The sequence below is a fragment of the Vigna unguiculata genome, chromosome 5, assembly GCF_037176805.1.
Source record: "Vigna unguiculata cultivar grain cowpea cultivar isolate G323 ecotype 2 chromosome 5, ASM3717680v1, whole genome shotgun sequence".
NCBI lineage: Eukaryota > Viridiplantae > Streptophyta > Magnoliopsida > Fabales > Fabaceae > Vigna > Vigna unguiculata.
The window spans coordinates 7622662-7649706 of NC_140796.1; the positions used below are offsets into that span (position 1 = coordinate 7622662).

Genomic DNA, 27045 nt, shown 5'->3' on the forward strand with positions numbered 1-27045 from the left:
TTGAGACCATATCGAACTAAATAAAATTAATCCCACGTCAACTTTAATTTTATCCACATCAAATTTAGTCTAAATTACAAAATAAATTTAGTCTCATATAAATTAAATTAAAACTATTTTTATTAAAATAAATTTAAAATGTCAATCCTGGTTTATTAAATTTGAATTAGATCTAACTCAATTTTATAAATTCCAAATTATCATCACTCCTAAATAAATATTATATTTTGCTTAAAGATATAAAGATATATCTTTTATAAGAAAAAAATCTTTTACGATTTGACATGTTTTATGTTTCTGAGAAAGACATAATTATTTTACATATTTGTACCTAGCTTGCATAGATGTGAAAGGCTTTGTGAGTCAAATATCACATCAATGATTCAACAACATATAAATGTGATTTAGTATACAAAAATATAAGATACAAAATAACAAATAATTACTTTGCACTGTTGTAAAAGAAAAAAAAAAATCATTTTACTACTTTAGCATATGTGCGTCTTTTATTATTTTTCTATATGGTCAAATCCAATATTATGCGCACGTAACGTTTTGTCGACGACAGCATAATTGTGTTCCTCCTATGAAAAACTTTTTATATCGGTCGGAAAAGGAAAATTAAATGAATTTTACAAATTAAAATTATTGTGTGCATAAATTTATTCATTAAAAATCTCTCATAATTTTTAAAAAATAGCTTATGTATAGAAATTGACTCTGAAAGCCATGTCTCCACAAATCTCCTCTTATCTATCTTAAATTAATTTCCAAGATTTTCTTTTATTTTAATATATTTTTACTTTATGAAATCACTAATATTTCCTATCGTTATTCTTTTCCCTTTTTATTTCTTCCTCTTGTCTCCGTTGCTTTTTTTCAGGTATAACTTGTTCCGATTACGTAAGTTCGCCGTTGACCGCAAATTTTTATAGGAAAATGATATTTTAACCCACTTTTTTTGACCCACTTTTAACCCATTGCTTTAATCACCATTAGATCATCTTTTTTTATTATGTGATGATCTAATGATGATTGAAGTGGTGGGTTAAAAGTGGGTCAAAAAAAATGGGTTAAAGTATCATTGTCCATAGTTGTTTACGGAATCACACACTGAAAAATTCTAACTCAAAATCATTGATTGTGATAAAGTAATCCCACACAGTTTAACATCCATGATTGATAATATTTTATTATACATGTTTTTTTTTCCACCGCTGATATCTTTAGTCCACCAAATCAAAAATTAAATAATTCTGATTGTTGCATGGTGTGTGTCTTTGACAACAGATGAATTTTCACACTTTCACACTGCGTCAGATAATGCAGCAAGATTTGAAAGTAACATGAAAACATGAATATTAAAGGATAGAAACAAAGCAGAAAAATTATATCCTTTATTGATTAATCAGGAACAACAACATGCATCAAACATTGTAGATGCCTCCAACAATTTATTTGGTGAATTCGATGAGTGAAAATGATTTAAAGATAGGCATTTTGCTTGCAGCATTCAATTGCATCAGTAAACATGTCCTCCACACTATACTTGAACTCAAAACCAGCATCCACCAGTTTCTGCGAATCTAAATGTGGCAACCTCGCACCTTTTATTTCCTTCACCTCTCTGAACGAACAACACAAATCAATTATTAGTCCTTCAATTAACACAAAACCAGATACTTTGTGATGTTATAAACTGTGACTGAAACTGCAATCTAAAACCTGACTATGTGCAAGGAGAAGAACAGAACTTACTCTGCAGATAGTATTTGAAATTCTGGGTATTTGGTTGAAATAATTTCAGCAATCTCTTCAATGGGTACAATGAAGGGTGAACAGTTATATCTCCCTTTGGGATTAGGATGCTCTAGCAAGAAGATATGTGCTCTAGCCAAATCATCCACATGAACCATATGGTAACGAATCACACCAATTTCTTCCTTTTTGCCTGCATCAATTTAACACCAACTTCAGTTATATAAACCTTTAATCTTGTGAAAAAGTGTCATGTGATTTCAATAGAACCCAGTTTGAAAGATGAAAAGGAAAAAAGGTGAAGAAGTGTACCAAACAACAAAATCAGTGCTCTTTCAACAGAGTCAGGAAGCTTGGGACAAATGAAACTCCCAACAACAAAGGGAGGCACAAGACTCACAACTTCCAATCCATTTTGTGCTCCAAACTCAAACACTGCCTTCTCTGTCAACACCTTTGAAACTGTGTAAGACCAACTAAAAGGCTTCAAGTTCCTAAGCAAATCAACATCACTCCAAGCACTTTCATCAACCACATCTTGTGGCTCTGGCCCAGTGAAGGAAACAGTGGAGGCACTAGAAGTGTAAACCACCCTCTTCACCGTCTTTGATTTCACAGCTGCTTTCAGAATGCCTAGTGCTCCCTCAATGGCCCTTTGGGTCACAACTTCTTCTGGCTCGTTCACTGCAAAATCAATCGGTGTGGCAGTGTGGAAAATCCCAACACACCCTTCTACTGCTGGGCCAAAACTCTCTGGGTCACTCAGATCAGCGTTGAAAAAACGTAGCTTTTCTGATGCACCAGGTAGGTTTGTGAGAAAGCTAACATCCCTCTTGCGTCCTGTTCATGCCAAAATAGAACAACATAGTCATAACCTTGTCTAACATTAACTTCTGTAGAGCGTATTTGTTTTATAGTAAAAACATTATGAAACGAAACAGTATCTATGTCTTTTCCTCGTACGAATAAAGTTTTAGTTACTTACCTGGGTCAGATCTAATAGTTGTGTTAACAGAATATCCATGTTCAAGGAGTGACTTGATGAGCCATGAACCAATGAAGCCTGTGCCTCCGGTTACACAAACTGTGCCTTTTCCCTCTGTCATTTTAATACTCTTCCTGTGGCACGGTTTACTTTTCTATGTGTTGTGCACTTCTTCACACACTCTATGAGTTTCTTCTGCTTTCTCTGAATGTATATAAATAGAAGCATATAGCAATGTATTAGGTTGGTAGCTTTTGCTATCAACTACAAGGTGATGTTTCAGTGCTGTTATTGACTATTCTTTGGGTCAAATATAGCACAGTTGAATGAATGAACTTCACTCAAGTTAATTTAGTTTTCTCCATTCAAAGAGACACAATAGGCACATTTAGAGTTGAGAAAGATAGTAACCAAGAAAAATATATAATGTAGGAGATAAGTCTCTGTTTTCTGCAAGTTTGAACAGCTCTCTCACCTACCAAACTCACTTATAGAGTTATAACTTTGGTTTTAAGTTCTATTCTAACTATTAATCAGAAGAAAAAAAACTCTATGATTATAAATACATAATTCGTTTTAATATTTAATCTTATCATATAAACAACAGAAATTAATATCTTAATTGAGAGTAAAATATATAAAAAAAATACAAAACTTATTAGAGTGTGTACAACCTTGGAAAAGCTAATTTCCTTTTATAAATTAGAAGGATAAATGATATACACCAAACTGCACATGCTCAACTACCGAATATAATTTAAATACTCAAACTAGAATAAAATATTTATATTCTATTGACTGGGGAAGCGTTTAATTTTATTCTAAGAGAAAAAAAAAGGCTGCTTTCTATCAAACCCTGACAAATATTGGTGAAAAAAAATGACCCGATCAACTTGTAACCCATATGGGGCCAAATTAATTTAAGAAGAGAAGATTATTAGATTGGTTAATATTATTGATGTAGTTCAGATTGAAAGTTTAGACCTTTATTTTAGGTTTTAGTCTAATTCATCTATTTTTTTTTCACTCGATTCATTTTATTATTATACCACTCACATCACACACAAAGTTGATTATCATAACTAAAACAAAAAATAAATAGTTTGTTATATATGTCCTTCATTTCAGAGGCAGAAGACAACTAATTATTACAACTAAAAAAGAATGGTTTGTCATTTTTAGACAATAAATTATTTTGGTTCCATTGAACGACAAGAACTCAGTGTTAACCAAACATCAATTATGCATCATTTATCCTTAAAAATTGGAAGGTTACATGTGGGAATGGAGTTGTATCACGTTCCTCCAAGAAGAGTCAACTATGAATGTTTTTTGTGTTTTGAAAAGTTTATTTTATTGGGAGAGAAGTTGAGATGGGAGAATGAATGGAAGGAAAAAGAGAAGTTAGAATTGTCATGGTTTGATTAAGATGGAATTGTGAAGAGAAAAATTGGACCATTTCCACTATCCAAGTATTGATGAATTGATTCACTTTATTGATGAATTGATTGCATCTAATTGTTGAAAAAATAAAAATACCTATTATCTTGACTTATATAAATTGATTTCACGTTAAGATATATTTCAAAATAAATAATATCATTATATGTTGAAAAATCCAGAACCTTTAAAAGAATGTTATATAATGAAATTGGTTGGAGCAATTTAAGACATATCATGTTTACATTTTCACAAATATACAATTTTAATAGGAGATTTGGTACTCCATTTTTTGAAAAATATTTTATTTAGTTCAATTTTTACTATGATTTAATTGCTTATAAGATATGCTCGTACATGTAAGTGATAATGGTGTCAATTACCTTTTTAATGTAAAATGTGAATGGTAAATTTAACAATTGATATTTACTATATACTATTTCAATGAACATGTTATTATTTTATTATTAAAAATTGAATGATATATTAGTAATATTGTTTATAAGTTAAAAGATCAAATTTATAATTAAAACTTTACAACATTGCATATTTACAAAAGTTTTAGAAAAAAAAATATATTTCATACCTAATTTATAAAATTGGAACTAATCAAAACCCATGTTAGGTTATGTTGGGTTAGAAGGGGTGGTAAAGTCCTCCACTTCCACCCTAAGTAGTAAAAGATGAGATTAAAATAATACTTGTGTTGAAAGAAATGTATAAACTAGTCAGGTTTTGAGTCTAACACGTAATGTTTAAATTTAGTTTGTGAAAATTTTCGTTGATTCGAATTTGACTTGGTTAATTTATAATTGTTTTCAATGACAAGAAACAAAATTAAAATTAAAATCTCACACAAATTATTCAAACTAAACTTTACCACAGATGATCCCTGTGGATATTTCTAACTTATTGACTTTTGTTTCTATTAAAATTTTATTAAATTGATTAGTCAACTTAATATTTCTTAAACATTGTAATGTTGTTTGATAACAGTACAATACATGCTCAATATAGCTTGAAAAATTCAAATATTCTGAATTGAGCAAATAAATTTAGTTAAGTTTTGAGATTTTCAGAGTTCTCCACTTTAAATTAAAATAGTAGATAACTGAGATGTAAAATTGTAATAAATTTAGTAAAAACTAACATGTATTTACCTAAATCATTCGTATATGTATTCATCGAAAGATTTCGTCAATATAGACTGAACAAATGCCTAAAAAAAAAGTTATAAACTAAACCATTGTTATTACGTCATAAGATAAGAGATACTTAACATAATTCTAATATAAGATGTGTCGCATTTTTAAACATATATTTTTATATTTTACATCTTCATTATGTATAAATAAACTTATATAACATGGTTTAAATCTATATATTAATTGCAAGTAATCCAAATAAACATCTACTAAAAAAATTGTATTTGACATTAACTAAAAAAATTGATTGCTTTTGATAAAGAAAACACAACTAATTTTAATTGAGAAAAACATTATTATAAGCCATAAAAAAATTTAAATTATTATCTAAAATAACAATTACAGTTGACTATATCTAAAACAAAAACCTTCCAAGATCAATAGAAAAAAATATATTAAATTAATAGTTTTATAACTTTTGATTAATTGCCAGGATTTCCATAACTAAACAGTCAAGTTGATGGAATATAGAAAGAAAATGCATAGTTGTAAGAAAGAAATAAAAAGAAAATTTGTATACTTTTATATTTTAAATAAAATTTAAAACTCTATAATTTTAGATAAGCAAATTACTTTGAAAATTTTATAATTTTTATTTTCTTTTAAAATTTCTTGTCTAAGAAACTTATTATATTATAAAATATTTCAAATCTTCTATATAGAAGAATTGGTTTGACTTTTATTATTAATTATGAAGTAGTCACGCGTGTCTCCAGCTAAAAAGGAATTTGAATTGTTTGAATATCTACATCATCGCACTAATAGTCTGGAGTTGTACAAAATGGACTAAGCTTTTATGTTTCATATAAACAAATATAATAATAATAATAATAATAATAATAATAATAATAATAATAATAATAATCTATAACTATATATAAAGGGGATTCCCTCTTTTATGTCCATATTTCATAATTTCAACTTTACCCTTTATAATTTAATTATTTATTAAATTTTTAAAAATTAACGATTACTTTTACAAGTTTTTATAAAATTATTTACTTATTTCTTTTTTCTTTTTTTCTCTTACTATTCATTAACAATTATTTTTCTCTTATTTTTTCCGTATATTTTATTTTATTTTTTATAAATATATTTTTATTTTGTTTATTAACTTAATAACATTACAATATCATCAATTATTAATATAATTCAAAAAATGTGTACACACATGTGTGATAGCGCCTGTATTTACACTAGTAATAATAATAATAATAATAATAATAATAATAGTAATAGTAGGAGAGAAAATAGAAAGTTTAAGGAAAATTCAAGTAAAAGCACTTGCGTCATGCAGTCATGTGATCCAATTTATTTATAGCATTTGACCCAGTCATAATTTATCTTTTTTATTATATTTAAATATATATTTTTAAATATTTAAATATGTTTTATTATTTTACTTTTATAAATTAGTAATTTTGATTTGATTTTAATAAAAAAATGTTTTCAATTTTAGAAAGTTTAAAATTTAATTTTTAATACAATATTAAATGTGGATGCGTTCAACTTATTTTTATTATAACAAAACATTTATTATTATAATAATTATTAAAATAAAAATATTATTAAATTGATTCTTATAAAAATAGTTATAAAAACAAATAATTTTTATATTCTTATTATAAATCATTTATTTTATTTGTAAATGTTTTTTTATTATGAATAATCATTTAAATGTTAATGAACACATATGGAGAAGATAAGGTCAACTGTGTGGGGTGGCTGGGACTGTGAGTGGTGGCTAAATAGAAGAAGCTAGATTTTCTCTGAAAATTATCTTTCAGAAGACTAAAGAAGAAAGTTAGATGTATGATAACACAACTTCATATGTAAAGAAGATTTTATTTATATATATATATATATATATATATATATATATATATATATATATATATATATTAAATATCATTTAATTTTATTTACTTTATTTTTATCTAATATAAATTTTGAATTTAACAAATTTATTTTTTAAAATATAGTTTAAGTTGTTTGTTATTATAAAATTATTAAATAAAAACTATTAAACATTTCATAATGAAATATTAATATATATATATATATATATATATATATATATAACTTTTTGTAATTATTATTTTACCCATGTATATAATTTTAATATTATCTTATATTTATAAATAAATTACATAATAACTTCATAGTTAAGAAAATAGTATACATTTACTATAATATTTTTTATAAGTATTAATATATTTTAAATAAATCATAACAAAATTGTAAATAGCTTTAAAAGGATCAATTTAATTACATTTGTTACTAATTCATTACATTAAATATTCGCATATTATATTGATATGAAAAGTTTAATACTAATTTAATTAGATGAGGAGTTACAAAATTTTAAGAATTATACAATTATAATATAAAATATAAAGATATAATTACACTATGAAATAATATATTATAGGTGTTGAAAATTTGTAGGGATGGGTTATGAAAATATAAGAGATAGGAGATATATGATAGATATAAGACATGTTATATGGAGGAATTTTTTATTTTATTTTATTGATATACTTTTTTCTCTTTATTTATATATATATATATATATATATATATAAAACAAATGTAACAAAATATAAAATATAAAATATTTACAATATCTCATTGAATCTTGACTCTCTAATTCTAAAATAATAACTAGTTTTTAAAATTGAAATATATTTTTAAAAGCATAAATATTGTAAATCTTTTTTTAAAAAAAAAAAAACTCTAAACCATACATTCTGTAAAGTATATTTTTCCTAAATAACCCCAATAAGCACAAATCCCTTTCTTCCTTCCTCTCAATTTCATCTCCTCTATCTCATATTTGAACCTCCATTCTCATTCTTCACTCTCTGTTTGTTTGTATAATTGAAAGTGTAGGATCGTTTCTCACGATAAGGTCTTCGATTCCTACCGATCAGTTTCTTTTTTAGGGTAAGTCACTTTTTCTCACCTTCGTTTCTTCTATGCAAGTCTTCCTTGTTTACATATGTCTTTTTTGTTTCCATCTTGTATCTCTAATTGGTGGTTGTGTGGGCAAGATCATATTGTTTTTCGTTGTCTCAAGTCGAGGTTGAACTTTCGCGAGTTCGAAGCTGCATTGGGGTTCTTAAAGTTCGAGTCTATCTTTGAAGGTGAAGGAAGCTAGGTTTTTACAAATTGCATGATGATTTTCTACCAAATTTGTTGTTTGCATGTTGAATCTATGTTATGGGTACCATTGTTATTATGCATAATGGGTGTTTTGAACTATGAGCGGTTGATTTTATTCCTTAATATTAAATGGATTGGATCATAGCAAAAATGGATTGGATCATGAAAATTAGATTTTTTGCCCATCCTTAGTTTAACTTTTCAGATCATCCTTTGCTTCCTTCCGCTCATTTAAGAGTTCAATAAATATAAATTATTGTTGTTATCCTCATAATTTTTATTTTTATGTGTTAAATAAACATTAATTATTACTTTTACCCTCATATTTTTATTCTCTCAATTTTATATGTATTTAATCTCTTTTTATTAATACATTCTTTACAAGAGTATAATTTAAATTTGTTAGTACAAATTTATAAATACATTAACAATTCTTCTATTAAACTTCTAAAATTTTCCATTAAATTGTAAGCTTTAAAGTTTATGAATATAAATTTCAAGGTTTAGTGTTTACGGACGTCTCACGTCGCACGTGTTGGCGAAAGCAATACAAGTCTAAATGCTGAAGCAAGATTTTGATGATGATAAAAGAAGCCTGAAAGCCATCTGGAAGTCAATTTGAAGAACATGTGTTGTTGTGTTTAAAGCTATCTTGTAAAGTGTAATTAGAATAGTTAGAATCAATATTGCACAAGAAAATTCTGGTATTTCTCGAAAAATCAAAGTGATAATCGATTACCACTTAGGATAATCGATTATCCTGAGCTGAACCAATTTTTTCAAGAAAGCACTGGAATAATCGATTATCACCTCTGATAATTGATTATCTGTTCAAAAATTTGTTTCCCATAAAACACACTGAAATAATTGATTATATAATCGATTATCCTGGTCAGTTGGACGCGACTGTTCAGCTTTTTGACCTAATTTCTGGAACCCCTATTTAAGGAACATCAGAGTTACTTCTCACTTACCTTTTTGAGAAGCTAGAGTGCTAGTGTTGTGACTGCAAGAGAGTTCTCTGAGTGTTCTCAATAGAAGCTTTGAAAAACCTAGTGTGGGTAGAGCGATAACTTTTCCTAAGAGGTGTTCTAGGAGATTGAGTGTTGCTGCTGCTAGGAAAGCTAAGGTCAAGGTTCTTTGTGTGATTCAGAGAAAGGTGTTCATCTCTTGTGTGTTCAAGAGAAGTGTTTTCTTTCCTTACTCTTTTACTATCTGATTGTAATCTGTTATTTGTTAGTGATTTAGTTAATCTCGGTTTTTAGAGATTAAAAACTAGACGTAGGGTCTTTTGATCCGAACCAGTATAAATACTTGTGTTCAATCTTCTTCTCTATCTCTTTATCTCATATGTTATTGTGTTTAAAGAAATTAATATTTGATTTAATCAATAAATTTTGGAAAAATTTTAAAGTATTAATTTTATTACTTAAAACCAATTCACCCCCTCTTGGTTTTTGTCCAAACGCTTAAACATTTCGCTGCGCGATACCAACAACACGTCGTACGTCGCATGTCGCACGTCGCACGTCGCACGTCTCACGTCTCACGTCTCATGTCGCATGTCGCATGTCTCTCATGTCTCACGTCTCTCACGTCTTACATCCCACGTCTCACGTCTCACGTCTTACGTCCCACATCCCACGTCCCACTTCCACGTGTCACGTACCACGTCCCACTTCCACGTGTCACATACCACGTCCCACTTCCACGTGTCACGTCCCACGTCCCACGTCCTACGTCTCACATCTCACGTCCCTCGTCCCACGTCTCACGTCTCAGGTCCCACGTTCCACGCCCTACCTCTCATTTCTCACCTCTCACTTTCCACGTTCCACGTCCCACGTCTCACATCTCACGTCCCACGTTCTACGTCTCACGTCTCACGTCTCACGTCCCACGTCCCACACCCGACGTCTCACGTCACATGTCTCACGTCCTACCTCTCACGTCTCACTTCTCACGTCCAACGTCTCACGTTTCACGTCTCACGTCTCTCGTCTCTCGTTTCACGTCTCACGTCGCACTTCTCACGTCCTTCATTCCACGTCTAACGTCCCATGTCCCATGACCCACGTCTTACGTCTCATGTCTTATGTCCCACGTCCAATGTTCAATGTCCCACGTCCCACGCCCCACCTGTCACGTTTCACGTCCCACCTCTCACGTCCAACGTCTTACGTTCCACGTCTCTCGTTTCTCGTTTCATGTCTCACGTCGCACTTCCCACGTTCCTCGTCCCACGTCTAACGTCTCATGTCCCATGTCCCATGACCCACGTCTTACGTCTTACGTCTCACGTCCAACGTTCCACGTCTCACGTCTCACGTTCCACGTAGAGATGGCAACGGGACGGGGCGGGGACAGGTTTCGCTATCCTATACCCATCCCCATAAAAAAAATTCATCCACATCCCCATACCCAAACTCAATGGGTATCAAACTTTTGTCTCATCCCCTCCGGGTAACAGGTATAATCTCGTACCCATACCCATACCCGTTTTCTTACTACTTTAATATTAATTTTGAATAATTTTTATAAAATAATAAAAAATTACGGTAAAGGAAACATAATATTATCAAATATTCAATATTAGGAGGATAGTTGTTTCTTCGATATCAAATACTTTGAAATAAATTATAATTGTTTATATTTTATATTAGAATACCAAATAAAATTTCATGAGAACCAAAACATTTATTAAATTTGCAAACATTAATGAAACCTAGTTGATAAAATTTAAAAATAGTTTTTAAAAAAAATATAAAAAGAAAAAAAAATTCAAATTAAAATATATTTTATTTTAAATGTTTGTTTACTTCAATTTCTTAAATTATAATGAATCACTTTTTTATACACTAATAAAAGTTATAATACATCACTTGATCAAAATGACGCAAAGAATAAATAATAAACATTAATAAGCATAATAAAATTTTAACATAGATCTTGTATCTTTTGAACTCCAATATTTGTTAGATGGTGATTAAAAAAATATTCATAGCAATTACATTAAATTTTTATATTGTAGTAAACAAAAATTATTTATACAATTGTAGTGAAAAACTTAAAGTATAATTGTAATCAGTTAGCAAATAAAAAATAGGTCTAGTTATGCCTTTGGTCCCCATTTTTATTACAAAATCTCAATTTGGTCCCTCTATTTTTTTTATCTCATTTTAGTCCCTGTTTTAGGAAATTTGATCTCAATTTAGTCCTTTCCGTTACTGGTACAATAACAGCGTTAATTGAGGTGTCACACGTCAGTTCTTAGATTTTTTGAAATTTTTTTTTGAAAATTTTTGAATTATTTATTTATTTATTTATTTGAAATTTTTTTTAAATTGTCACGTGTCAAACGATCGTCGTGCCACGTGGCAGTGACATAGTGATGTGGCAGTGATAATTCCACATGTCAATATTATGTCAGGTGTCATTTTCTCAGTCTCAATTTGGTCTTTGTATTCTAATTTTTGTCTTAATTTAGTTTCTATTTTTGTAAAAATAGTCCAATTTTTTCTCTCTCCACATTGAAACAAAAATTAATTTTTATATAATTGTTATACAAATATTTTTATTAAATTTGATATTTTTATTCAAATTGATATTTTTATTATATATTTTTAATATAACTAAGTTTATTTAAATTTGTGTTTCACATTCAATTTTACTTAAAATTGTTTTCAAATTTTAAATTTATATGTTTTTTATTGTTACATGAATTAGTTAAAATTATTTTTAAAATTTTTATAATTGTTATTTTTACATCAATTCAAACATTTGTGTACAAATTATTGAACTTTACACATTTTAAAAATATACAATTATTTGAAATATAAATTCAAATAAAAAAATAATATTAAAGTATGATGTAATAAAATATCAATATAATTTATGATTTTTTTTATTAACATTATTATCTATTAACATCTTTAAAACAATTTTAAGTAAAGTTCAATGTAAAATATTAATTAAATAAACTTAATTTCGTTAAAAATATTTACTTGAAATATTAATTTTGATAGAAATATTTATGTACATTTATATAGAAATTAAATTTGATTTCAATTTGGGGAGGGACAAAGTTGCTCAATTTTTACAAAAATGGAACTAAATTGAGACAAAAATTAAAATAAAGGGACCAAATTGAGAAAGTGGAAATGACACCTGTTATATAAGTGACATGTGTCATTGTCACTGTCACATCACTTTGTCACTACCATGTGGCACGACGACACGACAGCTTGACACGTGGATAATTTTTTATTTTTTAAAAAACATTCAAAAAAATAAATAAAGAATAAAAAAAATTTCAGAAACCGACACGTGGCACCCCCTTTAACTGTGTTATTGTACCACTAACAGAAGGGACCAAATTGAGACAAAAACAAATAGAGGGACCAAATTGAGATTTTGCTATGAAAATGGGGACCAAAGGTATAATTAAACCTAAAAAGTAATTAGATAAAATATATCAAAATAATATTTTACATGATGAAAATAAATAAAAAATAAAAATATTAAAAAATTAACAAATGTGTGTCTTATAAACAATTTGGAGACTACTGAGAGAAATTGTACAAAGAAAAACAAATGTATAATTAAGGGTATGATAAGATGAAAAATATCTTAGAGATCTAAGAAAGATATTCAAATATCAACATATATACTCAATGTTTGGGAAATAACAAAAATTGTTTTAGCGAAACAAAAAAGTTCTTCAAATGAAACAAAAACTAATAATAATAATAATAAGTAATTTTTTTTTTATATTACCTAGTAAATAAAATGTTTATGATATTAAACACTTAAATTGAGAGTATTAAACATTCTCATGTGAAAGAAAAATATACAATAAATAAAAATATTAAAAAAAATAGAAATATTCAAATGTTAGAAATATAATTTTTTTTATTGACATACATCATTTTAACATAATTACATAAAGGTTATGATAAGATAAAAAATATATTGGAGATGCGAATGAGTTTCATAACAAACCAAATAATTAAAAGAAATAAAAAATGGAAAGTATATATATATATATGGTTAATTAATTGTGAATATTTTAATAATTTAAACGAGGATAGAGATATGGCGGGGATATTTATATCCCCATCCCCATACCTATACCCAATTGAAAAAATCGGGGATTTTCCATACCCATACCCATACTCAGTCAATGCGAGGATTCCCTATCAAAACGGGGACGGGTTCGGACAATACCCACGGGAATGAGTTTATTTTTCATCTCTAGTTCCACGTCTCACGTCTCACGTCGTCTCACGTTCCACGTCTCACATCTCACATCTCACGTCTCACGTCCCACGTCCCACGTCCCACGTCCCACGTCCCACCTCTCACGTCACACGTCTCACGTCTCACGTCTCACGTCCAACTTCTCACGTCCAACGTCTCACGTTCCACGTCTCACGTCTCTCGTTACACGTCTCACGTTGCACTTCCTACGTCTCTCGTCCCACATTTAACGTCCTATGTCCCATGACCCACGTCTTACGTCTCACGTCTCACGTTCAACGTCTCACGTCTCACGTCTCACGTCCCACGTCCCACGTCCTACGTCCTACGTCCCACTTCCCACGTCTCACCTCTCACGTCCCACGTTTCACATCTCACGTCCCACGTCCCACGTCTCACGTCTCACGTCCCACGTCTCACGTCCCACGTCCCACATCTCACGTCTCACGTCTCACATCTCACGTCTCACGTCTCACATCTTACATCTCACGTCTGTCGTCTCACGTCTCACGTCTCATGTCTTACGTCTCACATTTCAGTTCTCACGTCCCACATCTTACGTCCAACGTTCGTCCTACGTCTCACGTCCTATGTTTCACGTCTCATGTCTTACGTCTCACATTTCAGTTCTCACGTCCCACGTCCCACGTCTTACGTTCAACATTCGTCCTACATCTCACGTCCTACGTCCCACGTCTCACGTTCTACATCTCATGTCTCACGTCGCTTGTCCACGTCCCACGTATCACGCCCACGTCTCACCTTCCACGTCCCACGTAGCATGTTTCACGTTTCACGTCGCACGTCTCACATTGTATCACTAAAATACTCGATTCTTTCATAAAATAATGGTGCTTTGATTTATTGGTTGTAGTATAGCTAAGGTTCTTCTTTGTTGTTTATCCTTCTTCAATTATTGATCGAAAGAAGAGAAAGGACATTATTTTACCGAAAATAGGAAAGTTAACCTTATGCAACAACAATAATTTGAAGCTTTTGCAGATGTCTGTTATCATTACATGGATAATTTTAGAAAAATGTTTAGATGTTGGCAGACAATATTTTTTTATTGGTTTTTTGTTCTGACATTCAATATGCGAAAAAATGTGTCACAAAATTCTAATCAAGGGTGAGCAAAAAATCCATTTTTTATAATCCAATCTATTTGTTCTATGATCTAATCCATTTAATATCTATTTTATTAAAAAATCAATCCATTTAAAATCCATTTTATTGGATATGGATATCAATCTGATATATATTTTATATATTTTATGAATTGGAAATTCATTCTCTAAATCTAGATTTTCAAAATGGATAATCCAAAATATCCAATCCAAATTTTCAGTTGATATTTTTTGTTAGGTTAGGCTAAAAGTTGAGATCGACTAGTCCAAATTTAGTCATATTTGATTGAGTTGGTGTGACCCTATACAAAATTTGACCGAATTCTGTCAAGTCGGTATCGATCGAAATTTGGCCCAGCTGGTCCTGGACAAAATTTGGAAGTATTTGGTTGAGTTCACCCCGACTCAAATTTAACTGCATTGGCTTGAGTCGACCTAGATAAAATTTGATTGTATTCGACCGAGACAACCGCGACCAAAATTTGGTTGTATTCAACCTAGTTGGCTCCAGTCAAAATTTGGTCGAATTCAATCGAGTTGGCCCCGATTGAGATTTGGCCAAGTCGGCCCTGACCAATCGTATTTGGCTGAGACGATCTAGGGTGAAATTTGGCCGTATTTAAATGAGTCAGTCACGATCGAAATTTGGCCGTATTCAACCGAGTCGGCCACGATCGAAATTCGGCCAAATTCAGTCGAGTCAGCTCTGGTCAAAATTTGGCCGTGTTGGCCTTGACCAAAATTTGACCGAGTTGGTCCTGGCCTGAATTTGGTCGTATTCGACAGAGTTGATCGCGACCGAAATTTGGTCATATTTAGGCGAGTCAGTCCTAACCTAAATTTGGCCAAATTCAGTCAAGTTGGTCATGACCAAAATTTGGTCAAGTCGGCACTTGCCCAAATTTAGCCATATTTGGTCAACTAAGTCTCGAACGAAATTTGACTATATTCAACTTAGTCGGTTGTGATCGAAAATTGGCCATGTTCAGTCAAGTCGGTCCCGACCGAGGAACTTAGTGGAGTCAACCTGACCCAAATGTGGCCATATTTGGCCAAGTCGACTCTGGCCAAAATTTGGTCGTATTAGACAAAATCGGCCCTAGCCGAAATTTAGTCGAATCCAGTCAAGTCGATCTCGACTAAAATTTTGTCGAGTCGACCTTAGCCCAAATTTGGTTACGTTGTTCCTGACCGAAATTCGTTCGAAAGTCATCTAAGTTCATCCCATGCTGAAATTTGGCCTCGTTGGCCTTGACAAAAAATCTGTCAAATTCTATGGTGTCAGCCCTATCGAAAATCTAATCCACATCCATTTTGGATCTAAATAATGGATGTGGATCCAAATTTGTGTCCATAGGGCTGACACCAAAGAATTTAACAGATTTGGTCGAATACTTCCAAATTTTGTCCAAGACCAAGTGGGTCAAATCTCGATCGGGACTGACTTGACAAAATTTGGCCTTATTCGGCCAAATTTTGTACAAGGTCACGCCAACTCAATCAAATACGACTAAATTTGGGCTAGTCCATCTCATCCTTTAGCCTAACCTAACAAAAAAAATATAAAGTGAAAATTTGGATTGGATATTTTGGATTATCCATTTTGAAAATCTAGATTTCGAGAATGGATATTCAATCCATAAAATATATAAAATGTATATTAGATTGATATCTAGATCCAATAAAATGGATTTTAAATGGATTGAATTTTTAATAGAATGGATATTAAATTGATTGGATCATAGAAAAAATGGATTGGATCATAAAAATTGGATTTTTTGCCCACCCTTACTTTTATCGGTGACAACAATGAGGAAGCAGGTAGTCCAGAGGGAGATGTTGATGCAATTGTCTAGTTCTTACATTAAAACTTCTAGTTATATGATATTATATATATATATATATATATATATATATGTATATATAGATAGATAGATATATAATAACTTGGTAGTATTTGTTGTCAACTTTTAGTTCCTTTAGTTTGTATATGTGAAAAATCTTATATCCTATCATGATAATTTTGGATTTTTGGATGACTGTAAAAGTGTAGTTGTATATCTTGTTGTATTTGCTAATGGATTATCACTTATGTGATGTTTTATTTAGTAGTATTGCAATATTAAATGGGATGTTACAAATATTTTCTAAAAACTAATTTAAATAAAAAAGATATTAAGTAAATATTCTCAACAATGAGTCATATAATAAACCTTAACATTGTGTTTAGATGAGGGATTTCAACAATTTCAAGAAATTTAAATACCTATTAGTTGAATTCCTTGCAATTGAATTCTCTTCATTTCTTAACTAATTAACTTGAATGAAGTAATTGAAATATATTAGATTTCAATTTTCTTGTTTGGATAAAGCAATTCAGTATGACTTAGCTTAGCTCGCTCTTCAATTCAATACGACTCATCTTGAGTTTTGGTTCAATTTGACTCGAGTCGATTCGACATTAGCCGTTTCGACCTAGGCTGACTTGAATCGATTCGACCTCGACACAATTTGAATAGATTCAACCTCAACCAATTTGAACCAATGACCCGAGTTGACTCGACTCAATCTTTGACTAAGGTAGAATTATTTAAACCTTATGTCTAGGCCGACTCAACCTTCGACCCAGACCAACCTAGCTCGACCTTTAGCCAAGACTAACTCAGCTATGAGCAATCTTGTTTGGGCCTTTAACCTGGGTCGACTCCATTGTCATACAATTCGGGTCAAGTCTGTTCAACTCGACTATACATAATTCATCTTTTTTTTTTACATTTTTTTAATTTTATTTCTTTAATAACCATTGTTTTAAATTGAAATAATTATATTCTTAATTTTACCAATCATTATTTAAATTTAATTAGTTTATAATTTAAATAATTATTTTACTATTTAATCCTTTTAATAATTAATTATATTTAATTTCAAATAATTATTTATAATAAATAATAAAACTTATTTAACAATAAAAAAATAAAAAATTTGTTTTTTTTTTATTTTTTTTAATAAAATTATTTTATGATTTAATAAAGTTTTGCTAGATTATAAAAGTAGTGCTCATGTATTCTCCTTAATTATTAGGTTAAAATACATTTTTAGTCTCAACTTTTATCAAATTTTGTCAAATCAGTCATAATTTTATTTTTATTTTTAAATGTCACAATTTTCGTCAATTTTGTTCAATTTAGTCATTTTTTGCTATCACCCTTTAAATCATTGACACTAATGAACAGTGACTGACACATGTCATTTCATATTTTTTTTTTCTTTTTTAAAAATTTTTTAAATTTTTTTTAAATGTCCACATGTCAATCCAACAGCGTGTCACGTGTCAGATTCAATGTTTTATATTCAATTTAGTTCCTATATTTATTATTTTTGTTCAATTTAGTCATAGTTTTGTTTAAAATTATTCAATTTTTATATAAAAGTTATAATGATGTTTTTGATAAAATTCACATTTTCATTAAATATTTTTGGTTTAGGGTTGCAATTAGTTTAAAATTAGAATAAAAATTTTAAGGATGAAAACTATCTAAAATTTAAAATTTAGTCTTTATTTTTTAAAAATTTTCCTTAGAATTTTAAACTAATTGTAACCCTAAACAAAAATATTTAATAAAAATGTGAATTTTAATACAAAAAGTAAATTTAGTCTCATTTGGAGAGAGATCAAATTGAATATAAAACATTAATTAAATTCTAAGGAAATTTAAAAAAATATGACACAATGGGTGGACATTTAAAAAAATTTAAAATTTAAAATTTAAAAATTTAAAAAAAATCACGAAATGACATGTGACAATCATTGTTTGTTACTATCAATGATTTAAATGGTGTTACTAAAAAAGGACCAAATTGAACAAAATTGACGAAAATCATAACTTGAATATAAAAATAAGATTAGGACTGATTTGACAAAATTTGACAAAAATTAGAACTAAAAAGATATTTTAACCTTATATTTAAATGTAATAGTTTGATTTTTTTTATATTATTAGTTTAAACTAAAATATCCCTTAAAAAACATAAATAAAAAAGTCTAAATAGAAAACGTATTCTTTGTTTTTTAACTTGAATTCCTGAGATAATGTTATTTATCTACGTAGACATGGGATTTTAGGGACAAAAACAATAAATTTAAAGTTTGAAGATATTAAAACAAGAAGAAAATATTTTACAAAGATAGTCAAAAGTTTTCTTGTTTTATACGGATTAAAGATATTAATTTAAATTTCTGAAACATAAATATAAGTAAATTATTATTAGAATAAAAAAATATAAAAAATTACTAATTTTACAGGATTAAAATTATGTTATTTTACATAATAAAAATGTTAGCCGGCTAATACACTCTTCCAAGAAAATAATATGCCTTTTTGTTTTGGTTTTTTATGAGTTTGAATGTCATTAAAAATATTTTCCGAACTATTGATTGACACGTTATGATTTATATATATCACTATCAATTAATTATTATATGTAGACGACATGATTTTATTAATACATAATCAGTCTTTTTCTATTTTATCTGATAGTCACAACAAAAGCAGAAACTGAAAGAAATGAGACATATCAATAGGCTATTGACATTGTTAGGTATGTTATTCTTATACACAGAGCAAGAACAAGAAAAGTATTAGAGATTGAAGAGTGCACAACAAATAAAAGCTAACAGAGACACATTAAGAGTATTGAAATGGAAGAGGGAAAAGGTAGAGTTTGTGTCACAGGAGGCACAGGGTTCATTGCTTCATGGATCATCAAGACACTCCTTGAACATGGATATTCTGTTAACACCACCATAAGATCTCATCCAGGTAAATAACCCTTTCAAAGGAAAAATTATAGATCTCCATAACCAGTACTATGATCATGATGATGCAGAATTTTGTATGTGTATGACTGGAGTATTTACTAGACAAGGTTATAAGTATGTTGTTCTATTTTGGCACGAACAGGAGGCAAAAGGGATGTTAGCTTTCTCACAAATCTACCAGATGCATCTGAAAAGCTACATTTTTTCAATGCTGATCTGAGCGACCCAGAGAGTTTTGGTCCAGCAGTAGAAGGGTGTGTTGGGATTTTCCACACTGCCACACCAATTGATTTTGCAGTGAACGAGCCAGAAGAAGTTGTAACCAAAAGGGCCATTGAGGGAGCCCTAGGCATTCTGAAAGCAGCTGTGAAATCAAAGACAGTGAAGAGGGTGGTTTACACTTCTAGTGCCTCCACTGTTTCCTTCACTGGGCCAGAGCCACAAGATGTGGTTGATGAAAGTGCTTGGAGTGATGTGGATTTTCTTAGGAGAGTGAAGCGATTTGGTTGGTCATATACAGTTTCAAAGGTGTTGACTGAGAAAGCAATGCTTGAGTTTGGAGAAGAGAATGGATTGGAAGTTGTGAGTCTTGTGCCTCCCTTTGTCGTTGGAAGTTTCATCTGTCCCAAGCTTCCTGACTCTGTTGAAAGAGCACTGATCTTGTTGTTTGGTACACTTCCACCTTATTCCACTCTCTTCTTCCTTTTTAATTTTCATCTTTCAAACTGAGTTCTATTGATGTCATATGACACCTTTTCACAAGATTAAAGGTTATATAATTGAAGTTGGTGTTAAATTGATGCAGGCAAAAAGGAAGAAATTGGTGTGATTCGTTACCATATGGTTCATGTGGATGATTTGGCTAGAGCACATATCTTTCTGCTAGAGCATCCTAATCCCAAAGGGAGATATAACTGTTCACCCTTCATTGTACCCATTGAAGAGATTGCTGAAATTATTTCAACCAAATATCCAGAATTTCAAATACTATCTGCAGAGTAAGTTCTGTTCTTCTCCTTGCACATAGTCAGGTTTTGGATTGCAGTTTCGGCCACAGTTTATAACATCACAAAACTAAAAGTTGGTGTGACAATTATACAGTATCTGGTTTTGTGTTAATTGAAGGACTAATAATTGATTTGTGTTGTTCGTTCAGAGAGGTGAAGGAGATAAAAGGTGCAAAGTTGCCACATTTAAACTCGCAGAAACTGGTGGATGCTGGTTTTGAGTTCAAGTATAGTGTGGAGGACATGTTTATTGATGCAATTGAATGCTGCAAGCAAAATGCTTATCTTTAAATCATTTCACTCATCAAATTCACTAAATAAAACCGATGATTGTTGGAGGCATCTACAATGTTTGATGCATTGTTGGAGGCATCTACAATCATTTCTCCTTTCTCTCAGTACAGTGTAAACCTTTAATATTTATGTTTGTAGATTTGTTTGAAATCTTTTTATGTAAATTCAGGGTGCTGCTGGGGAATAATTGTTTCGTTGTTGTTCATGATTCTACTATTTTTCACCTTTAATAAGGCTTGAAGAGACTACAATAATACTTGATGTAAATTGAAGTGAAAAACTTAATGTTACTACCAGCTAGTTAAGAGAGTAAACTAATATTAAATTTGTTATGGGTTTCTCTGGTAGGTCTTCCTTTCTATCACATTTTTCATTTCACTTCTTGCACTCTGTTTCTATTCAATTTAGATTTGTTCAGTGAGTGAAAATTTAATGTGTATACTTATATGCATAACTTAACATCCTTCTTGGATCTATTTTCTTCCTTCAAATAATAGAATTCAATGTGTGGATTGGAATTTAAAATAACTTTCAATTTAATTAATTTAACTTAATTAGATTAAATTGAATTTATTTTTATTTAAAACTTAGCTCAAATATAGACTGAAACGAGTATTTAAACAAATTATCATCTCTTAACAAATACGATATCTCAAAATAAATAGTTTGTGTACTCAGTTTTTATAATGTTACAACAATATTTATAACATACGCAAACAATATTCATATCATAGAACTTAAAATCAATTTTATAGATAAATTATTAGTCAATCGGTAATTTTATTATATAATTATTATGCATTATGTTTAATAGGATACTTTTACATGTGCTTGTTACCCAATCCAATCACCCTAACCCATAAAAATAAAATTATATTGGATTTGGATTATACATATTCACAAATTGTATACAACTCACTCACCACCTCTACTAATTATCTCTTATTTTCCACAACTACTTGGATTGAATCACATTCATATATAGTTTAAAACTAATGATCTGTTAACCAATCTAATTTTAATTGGATACGCTAAGAAAACCATTTCAATCTAATTACTCAACCCAACCCACGACATTATTAAATTGGATTGAATTAGATATTCGTAGATTAAATGCAAGTAGCTTCCACTCTCATCATTTATCCCGTATCTTACACATCAAGTCTTCATTTGACTCCTACAAATGTTGTTTCTAAATGAATTCAAAATCTCAAGGTGTCTCAAACTATTTAACAGATGCTTGATTCAACTTATTGTAGTTAAATGTTCAATTATGTTTTAGAGCATTTTTTTTTTTTAAAGACCATTCTAATAAATTCATTCTTTATTAATCATGCACTTAATAAATTCAATTATGTTTTAGAACATTACTATCTGGGAACTTAAGCACGACAAGGGCACAATACATACAATGATTGTTCATGTTGCAATAGAACCAGAGAGAAATGGATATACCACTGGCCAGAAGAGTAAAAAAGTGAAGAATAAATGTCTTACAACTTACCACTATAGAATTTTCAACCTCGAGAACTGCAACGATAAAGGAAAAGGGTTGCATTGGTTCATTATCATCATATCCAGTATAGTAGCTCTGGTGGCTTGATCAAGGATGGAAAAAACAGAAGAAATTCAGTGCACATTGCATAATGTTCATGATATCTCAAAGCTAGAGTACCACTGCATCGAGTAACTTTCATCAAAGAACCATTTCCAGAACAGTTCAAATATTCATTGCATTGCATATTAATTCATTTTCAAAACAGTTAAAATTGATCCACAGAGTTTCAATTAAATAATATGCAGTAACTTCTACATTAACTTATCTGGTGATTGGTGGCAAAGTCTCTTAAAACAAGCTCCACCTCTTCCACCACCCCTAGTTTCCGGAACCACTTAGCTAATACTGCAGAGGCTTCTTCCCCAACCATGATGCCATCTTTCTCCAAATCTAGTAGAAATTCTAATGCTGTATTTATTTTGCCTTCCTTCTCATAAGCAACCAATACTGAAGCTATGCATTTATCAGTGGGTTTGATACTTGCTTTTCTCATATTTTCAAATGCAATTAGAGCCTTTTGACTTTGTCCAGCCATTGCATAAGCATTAACAACCAAACTGCACATCTTATCATTTGGGGTGATACCAGCCAATTGAATTGCATCAAACACCCTTTGTGCACCTTCCGCATTGCCAATCATAGAGTACGCTCTAAGCAGAGCCTTATAAACCTCACTGCCTGCAGTTATTTCATGTGCCTCCATTTCTTGAAGTAAATTCTCTCCTTCTTCAGGCATTCCAGCTCTGATGTAGGCCATGATCATTGCACCGTGTGATCTTTTATCCAAAGGTTCACCAAGCAACTTGATCTCTTCAAAATACTCCTTGGCCCGGTCATGACGGCCAGCCTTGCTGTACATGTGCACCATGGTAGTCAGAATTACTTGATCATAGATGAAGCCCCTTTGTTTCATGAGTGTGAGAAAATTTTCAGCATCCTCTAGTCGATTGTGCTTGCCATAATAATGGATTATCTTTGTATAGTCACGAATATTGACTTCAAAGGATTCTTCTTGAAGAGCATGCTTTGCCACCTAAAAATGTGCATAGATGCACATAGTAGTTTTAGACTGCAAGAAATAGAACATATAAAAAATGCAAACATAATATAAGTTGCATAGGTTCAGGTAAGAAAGTTATCACCTGCCTCCATAAATACTTGGGAAAATATCATTTGGCTTAAATTTTCATTCCAATATTTTCAACCCAAAGTAAATCACTCCCTTGTTACACAAACTTTCTAGACAGACAAGAACATTTAGATGGTCAGAGGAAAAAACTGCATTTCACCTCTATGACTAATCACAGAGCCATAAAATGGAGAACACGTCAATTTTCATAATACATATAACTATTTATTTTATATATTCATAAGGCCACTTCACTACTTTTTATGTAAATAAATAAACCTCAAACTGGCATCTTTGCATGAGACTTCACATTTAAAACCAACAAAACCAATGGTGTAAATAAGACACAACCGTATGCAATTTGGAATTTGGATAGTTGGCATAAGTTCAAACCTCACTACAACTTATCAAGGAAACAGAAAATGTGAAATACCTCAAGGTAAACAGGATGTTCCATTATTCTCAACTCTTTCAGAACTGAAAGCCAGTCTGCTCTGATAGGGTTCATAATCCTCACCCATGATTCCAACAGATCAGATATGGTGCCTTTCTCTGCAGAAAAACATATAATCTGTCTCATCAAGGCTTTGCTTCGATTGGACATCCTGAAAGGAAGTTCAGATATGGCCTGTCGTTGTTCTATTGTGACATTTTTGCCAACCTCAATCCACCTAAACCTTCTTTCATTTTCTTCATTCACTTCTTTAACAACTTCCTCCGTACCGATACCAGCTAGTACTGAACCAAAACGGTGTTTGTGGAAACCAAGATAAATAGGGTTTTGGCATAATGAGTTTCTTCTAGACAAAACACCACCATTGGTTATTGAGTAGTGCGGGTAATACAAGTTGCACATTAGGTTATTATTGCAGTAGGTGCCCATCATTGATATATTTGATCAAAACCAGAACCTGATATCTCCTATGATATTTTAACCAATAAATCAAAAGATTCACGTCACAATAGGCAAGCACATGCAACCATAAATAGCAGCACAGATGTCTCACTCCATTTCCAAAAATTCATCCCAGAAGGAAACATGGTAGCTGGTTTATTTATTAACATGATTAATAAAGAAAAATGCTAACAACATATTATTCCTGTCTAGTAGCAATCATTTTCTCTAGCAAGATGCTAAACTTTTTGACCAAAACTTGACAGAAAAAGGGAGTGTGAGGATTTTTTTCAAAACTTACCAATAAATGCATCACTCTGCAAATTCCATTCACCGTTCTGCAATAACAGAAGTTCAAAAACCTGGTACGCAGTTAAAAAACTTGTCAGAAAAAGGGATTGTGAAAATTTCTCCAAACTTACGGATGGAGTCTTAATAGATTAAGTGAAGCTCCGACACGGCTCAGAGGCCGCGCTTTCGCACTTTCCCGCTCCCGACGCGGTGAGGACACGGACACTCAGGAGCGTGCACGACAAGGTGTCGGGTACGAAAGCGCCGGAGAAGACACAGCTTGGTTGTGGGATGCGGAGTCCGTGGTGAACTGGTGAGAGCGTTCTTTTGCGGGGAAGAGTTGCAGAAAAAACCAAAGAAGAAGAAGATAGGAGAAATAAAGGAAGAATGCTGGAAAAGGTTTTGATCGAATAGTTCAAGTATAATTACTGATTTGCACTCTTTTATTTTTTATTTTTTTAGTTTAATTTGATGTCATGTTTTTTTAAATTATTGAATTTAGTATTTTAATTATTCAAAATTATTCAATTTGGTTTTTTCTTTAAATTATAATTAACATTATGAAACGTATTAAGTTATGAAATTCTTTTAATTTCTTTTAAAAATTTTATAATCTGTTATATATGTAAGTAATTGTCACGTGATAGATGATAAAATTTGTTTTTAATTTGATCTTTTATTTTAAATTTTTTAATATAATTTAATTTTATTATTTTTTATTTAAGACAAAATTGATAAATAAATTTAATTATGTTTTAGTTTATTTGATTTTGTAGGATGAGTATAATATGATATTTATATGTTCGTGTTTTGTATTTTTCGATTTATTCATATTTAGTATCTGTGTAATCGTTACTATGTACTTCATGGAATTAAAAAACTTCAGACAAGAAAATACTAGATACCCACTAAATTAAAAATAATATTTTATTCCTAGTTATATTCAAAATAGTTTGGTACTACGCTTTTTTAATTTTTAATTTTTCATAAAATATTACTATTGTAATCGGCCAACCCAATTATCCATCCTTAAAACATAATAAGAAAATTAGATACCTATTATAATCAAAATAATTAGGTACATATTTTTCCTACTTTTTTTTTTTTAGTTTTAAAATATATTATCATTATATTTAGTCAATCAGGTTTTCCCTCTTAAAAAATGTCAGAAAAACTAATCACTTAACTATACTCAAAGTAATTCATTTTTATGAATTTTTAAACGTGCATAATATATTATTATTTCAAGGTTTAAAAATGATGTTGGTCTTTTAAAGTTAAAATTGATTTAAGTCCTTGAAATTAAAAAAAAAAAAAAGAGTCTATTTTAGCCTCTCTGTCGAAATCCATTTTACTTAAATATCGTCATAATGAATACTTTGAAACAAAATCAAATATGTAAAAAAATGTTTTATGTCAAGAGTCCAAAATCAAAGGACATATAATACATTAGTCACAATCAAAATCAACTTTTTATAGTTTTGGGGTAAAGGGATTAAAAAGCTTTTATTTCAAATTATTAACGTTTAAAGCAATAAATTTTAAAATTGGGGAACAAAATAAACCTAGCCCCTAGTTGTAGGAGTGAAGTCCATTATGATGGGTATCATTTATTTCATTGAAATTTATATTGGCATCTCATTTAAGTTTATTTGTAGAATGGTAAAGTATATGAATATGCATTTATTGGCCTCTCATTTATGCATAGTATGCAAGTTGCTTTATTTTGTGTGAAACTAAGGAGTTTTGGAACACCAAACTTTGGAAATGAAATAATTTCATGAAAAAGATGGCCAGAATTTAAACTTCGAAGAGATTAAGGCAAATGTACATTCCAGCTATGTCTCGATAACTATGGGAGTGTTTACTTGTATTTTTGTTTTTGTTTTTAACTACAAAACTCTGACTTTATTTTTTTTTATTTTTAAATATTTGTAAAAGAAACAAAGCAAACAAAAACTCTAATCATTTTAGGAAATGGTCCATAACCACTTACAGAAAAAATAAAAATAAAAATTGAAAGTTTTTTTCCATAATTTAAAATTAGTATATGTTTAAAGGTTTGAATACTTAATTACTTTGTTCAATATTCCGAATGTTATATCACTCATGA

The 27045-nt window shown here is 30.3% G+C and overlaps 3 protein-coding genes across 6 annotated transcripts; 1 reads left to right on the forward strand and 2 right to left on the reverse strand.

Moving 5' to 3' along the window:
- Positions 1 to 1376: 1376 nt before the first annotated feature.
- LOC114183399 (vestitone reductase-like) lies at positions 1377 to 3092 on the reverse strand. Its single transcript, XM_028070413.2, has 4 exons — positions 2744 to 3092; positions 2071 to 2598; positions 1759 to 1951; positions 1377 to 1627 (listed from the first exon to the last, which is right to left on the reverse strand). The coding sequence occupies exons 1-4, from the start codon at positions 2862 to 2864 to the stop codon at positions 1486 to 1488; spliced, it is 984 nt and encodes a 327-aa protein (XP_027926214.1). The 5' UTR covers positions 2865 to 3092; the 3' UTR covers positions 1377 to 1485.
- Positions 3093 to 19483: 16391 nt separating this feature from the next.
- Positions 19484 to 21339, forward strand: LOC114184905 (vestitone reductase-like). Its single transcript, XM_028072298.2, has 4 exons — positions 19484 to 19759; positions 19901 to 20428; positions 20564 to 20756; positions 20915 to 21339. Exons 1-4 carry the CDS (start codon positions 19639 to 19641, stop codon positions 21054 to 21056), a joined length of 984 nt encoding a protein of 327 aa, XP_027928099.1. The 5' UTR covers positions 19484 to 19638; the 3' UTR covers positions 21057 to 21339.
- Positions 21340 to 22750: 1411 nt separating this feature from the next.
- LOC114184904 (Tetratricopeptide repeat (TPR)-like superfamily protein) lies at positions 22751 to 25330 on the reverse strand. Of its 4 annotated transcripts, none has more exons than XM_028072297.2 (4): positions 25064 to 25330; positions 24943 to 24979; positions 24180 to 24657; positions 22751 to 23650 (listed from the first exon to the last, which is right to left on the reverse strand). In XM_028072297.2, exons 3-4 carry the CDS (start codon positions 24630 to 24632, stop codon positions 22874 to 22876), a joined length of 1230 nt encoding a protein of 409 aa, XP_027928098.1. In that variant the 5' UTR covers positions 24633 to 24657; positions 24943 to 24979; positions 25064 to 25330; the 3' UTR covers positions 22751 to 22873. The 4 variants fall into 4 exon arrangements, with proteins under 4 accessions (XP_027928098.1, XP_027928096.1, XP_085529825.1 ...); XM_028072295.2 differs by having other exon boundaries at positions 24180 to 24667; XM_085673699.1 differs by having other exon boundaries at positions 24180 to 24979.
- Between the last annotated feature and the right edge of the window lie 1715 nt (positions 25331 to 27045).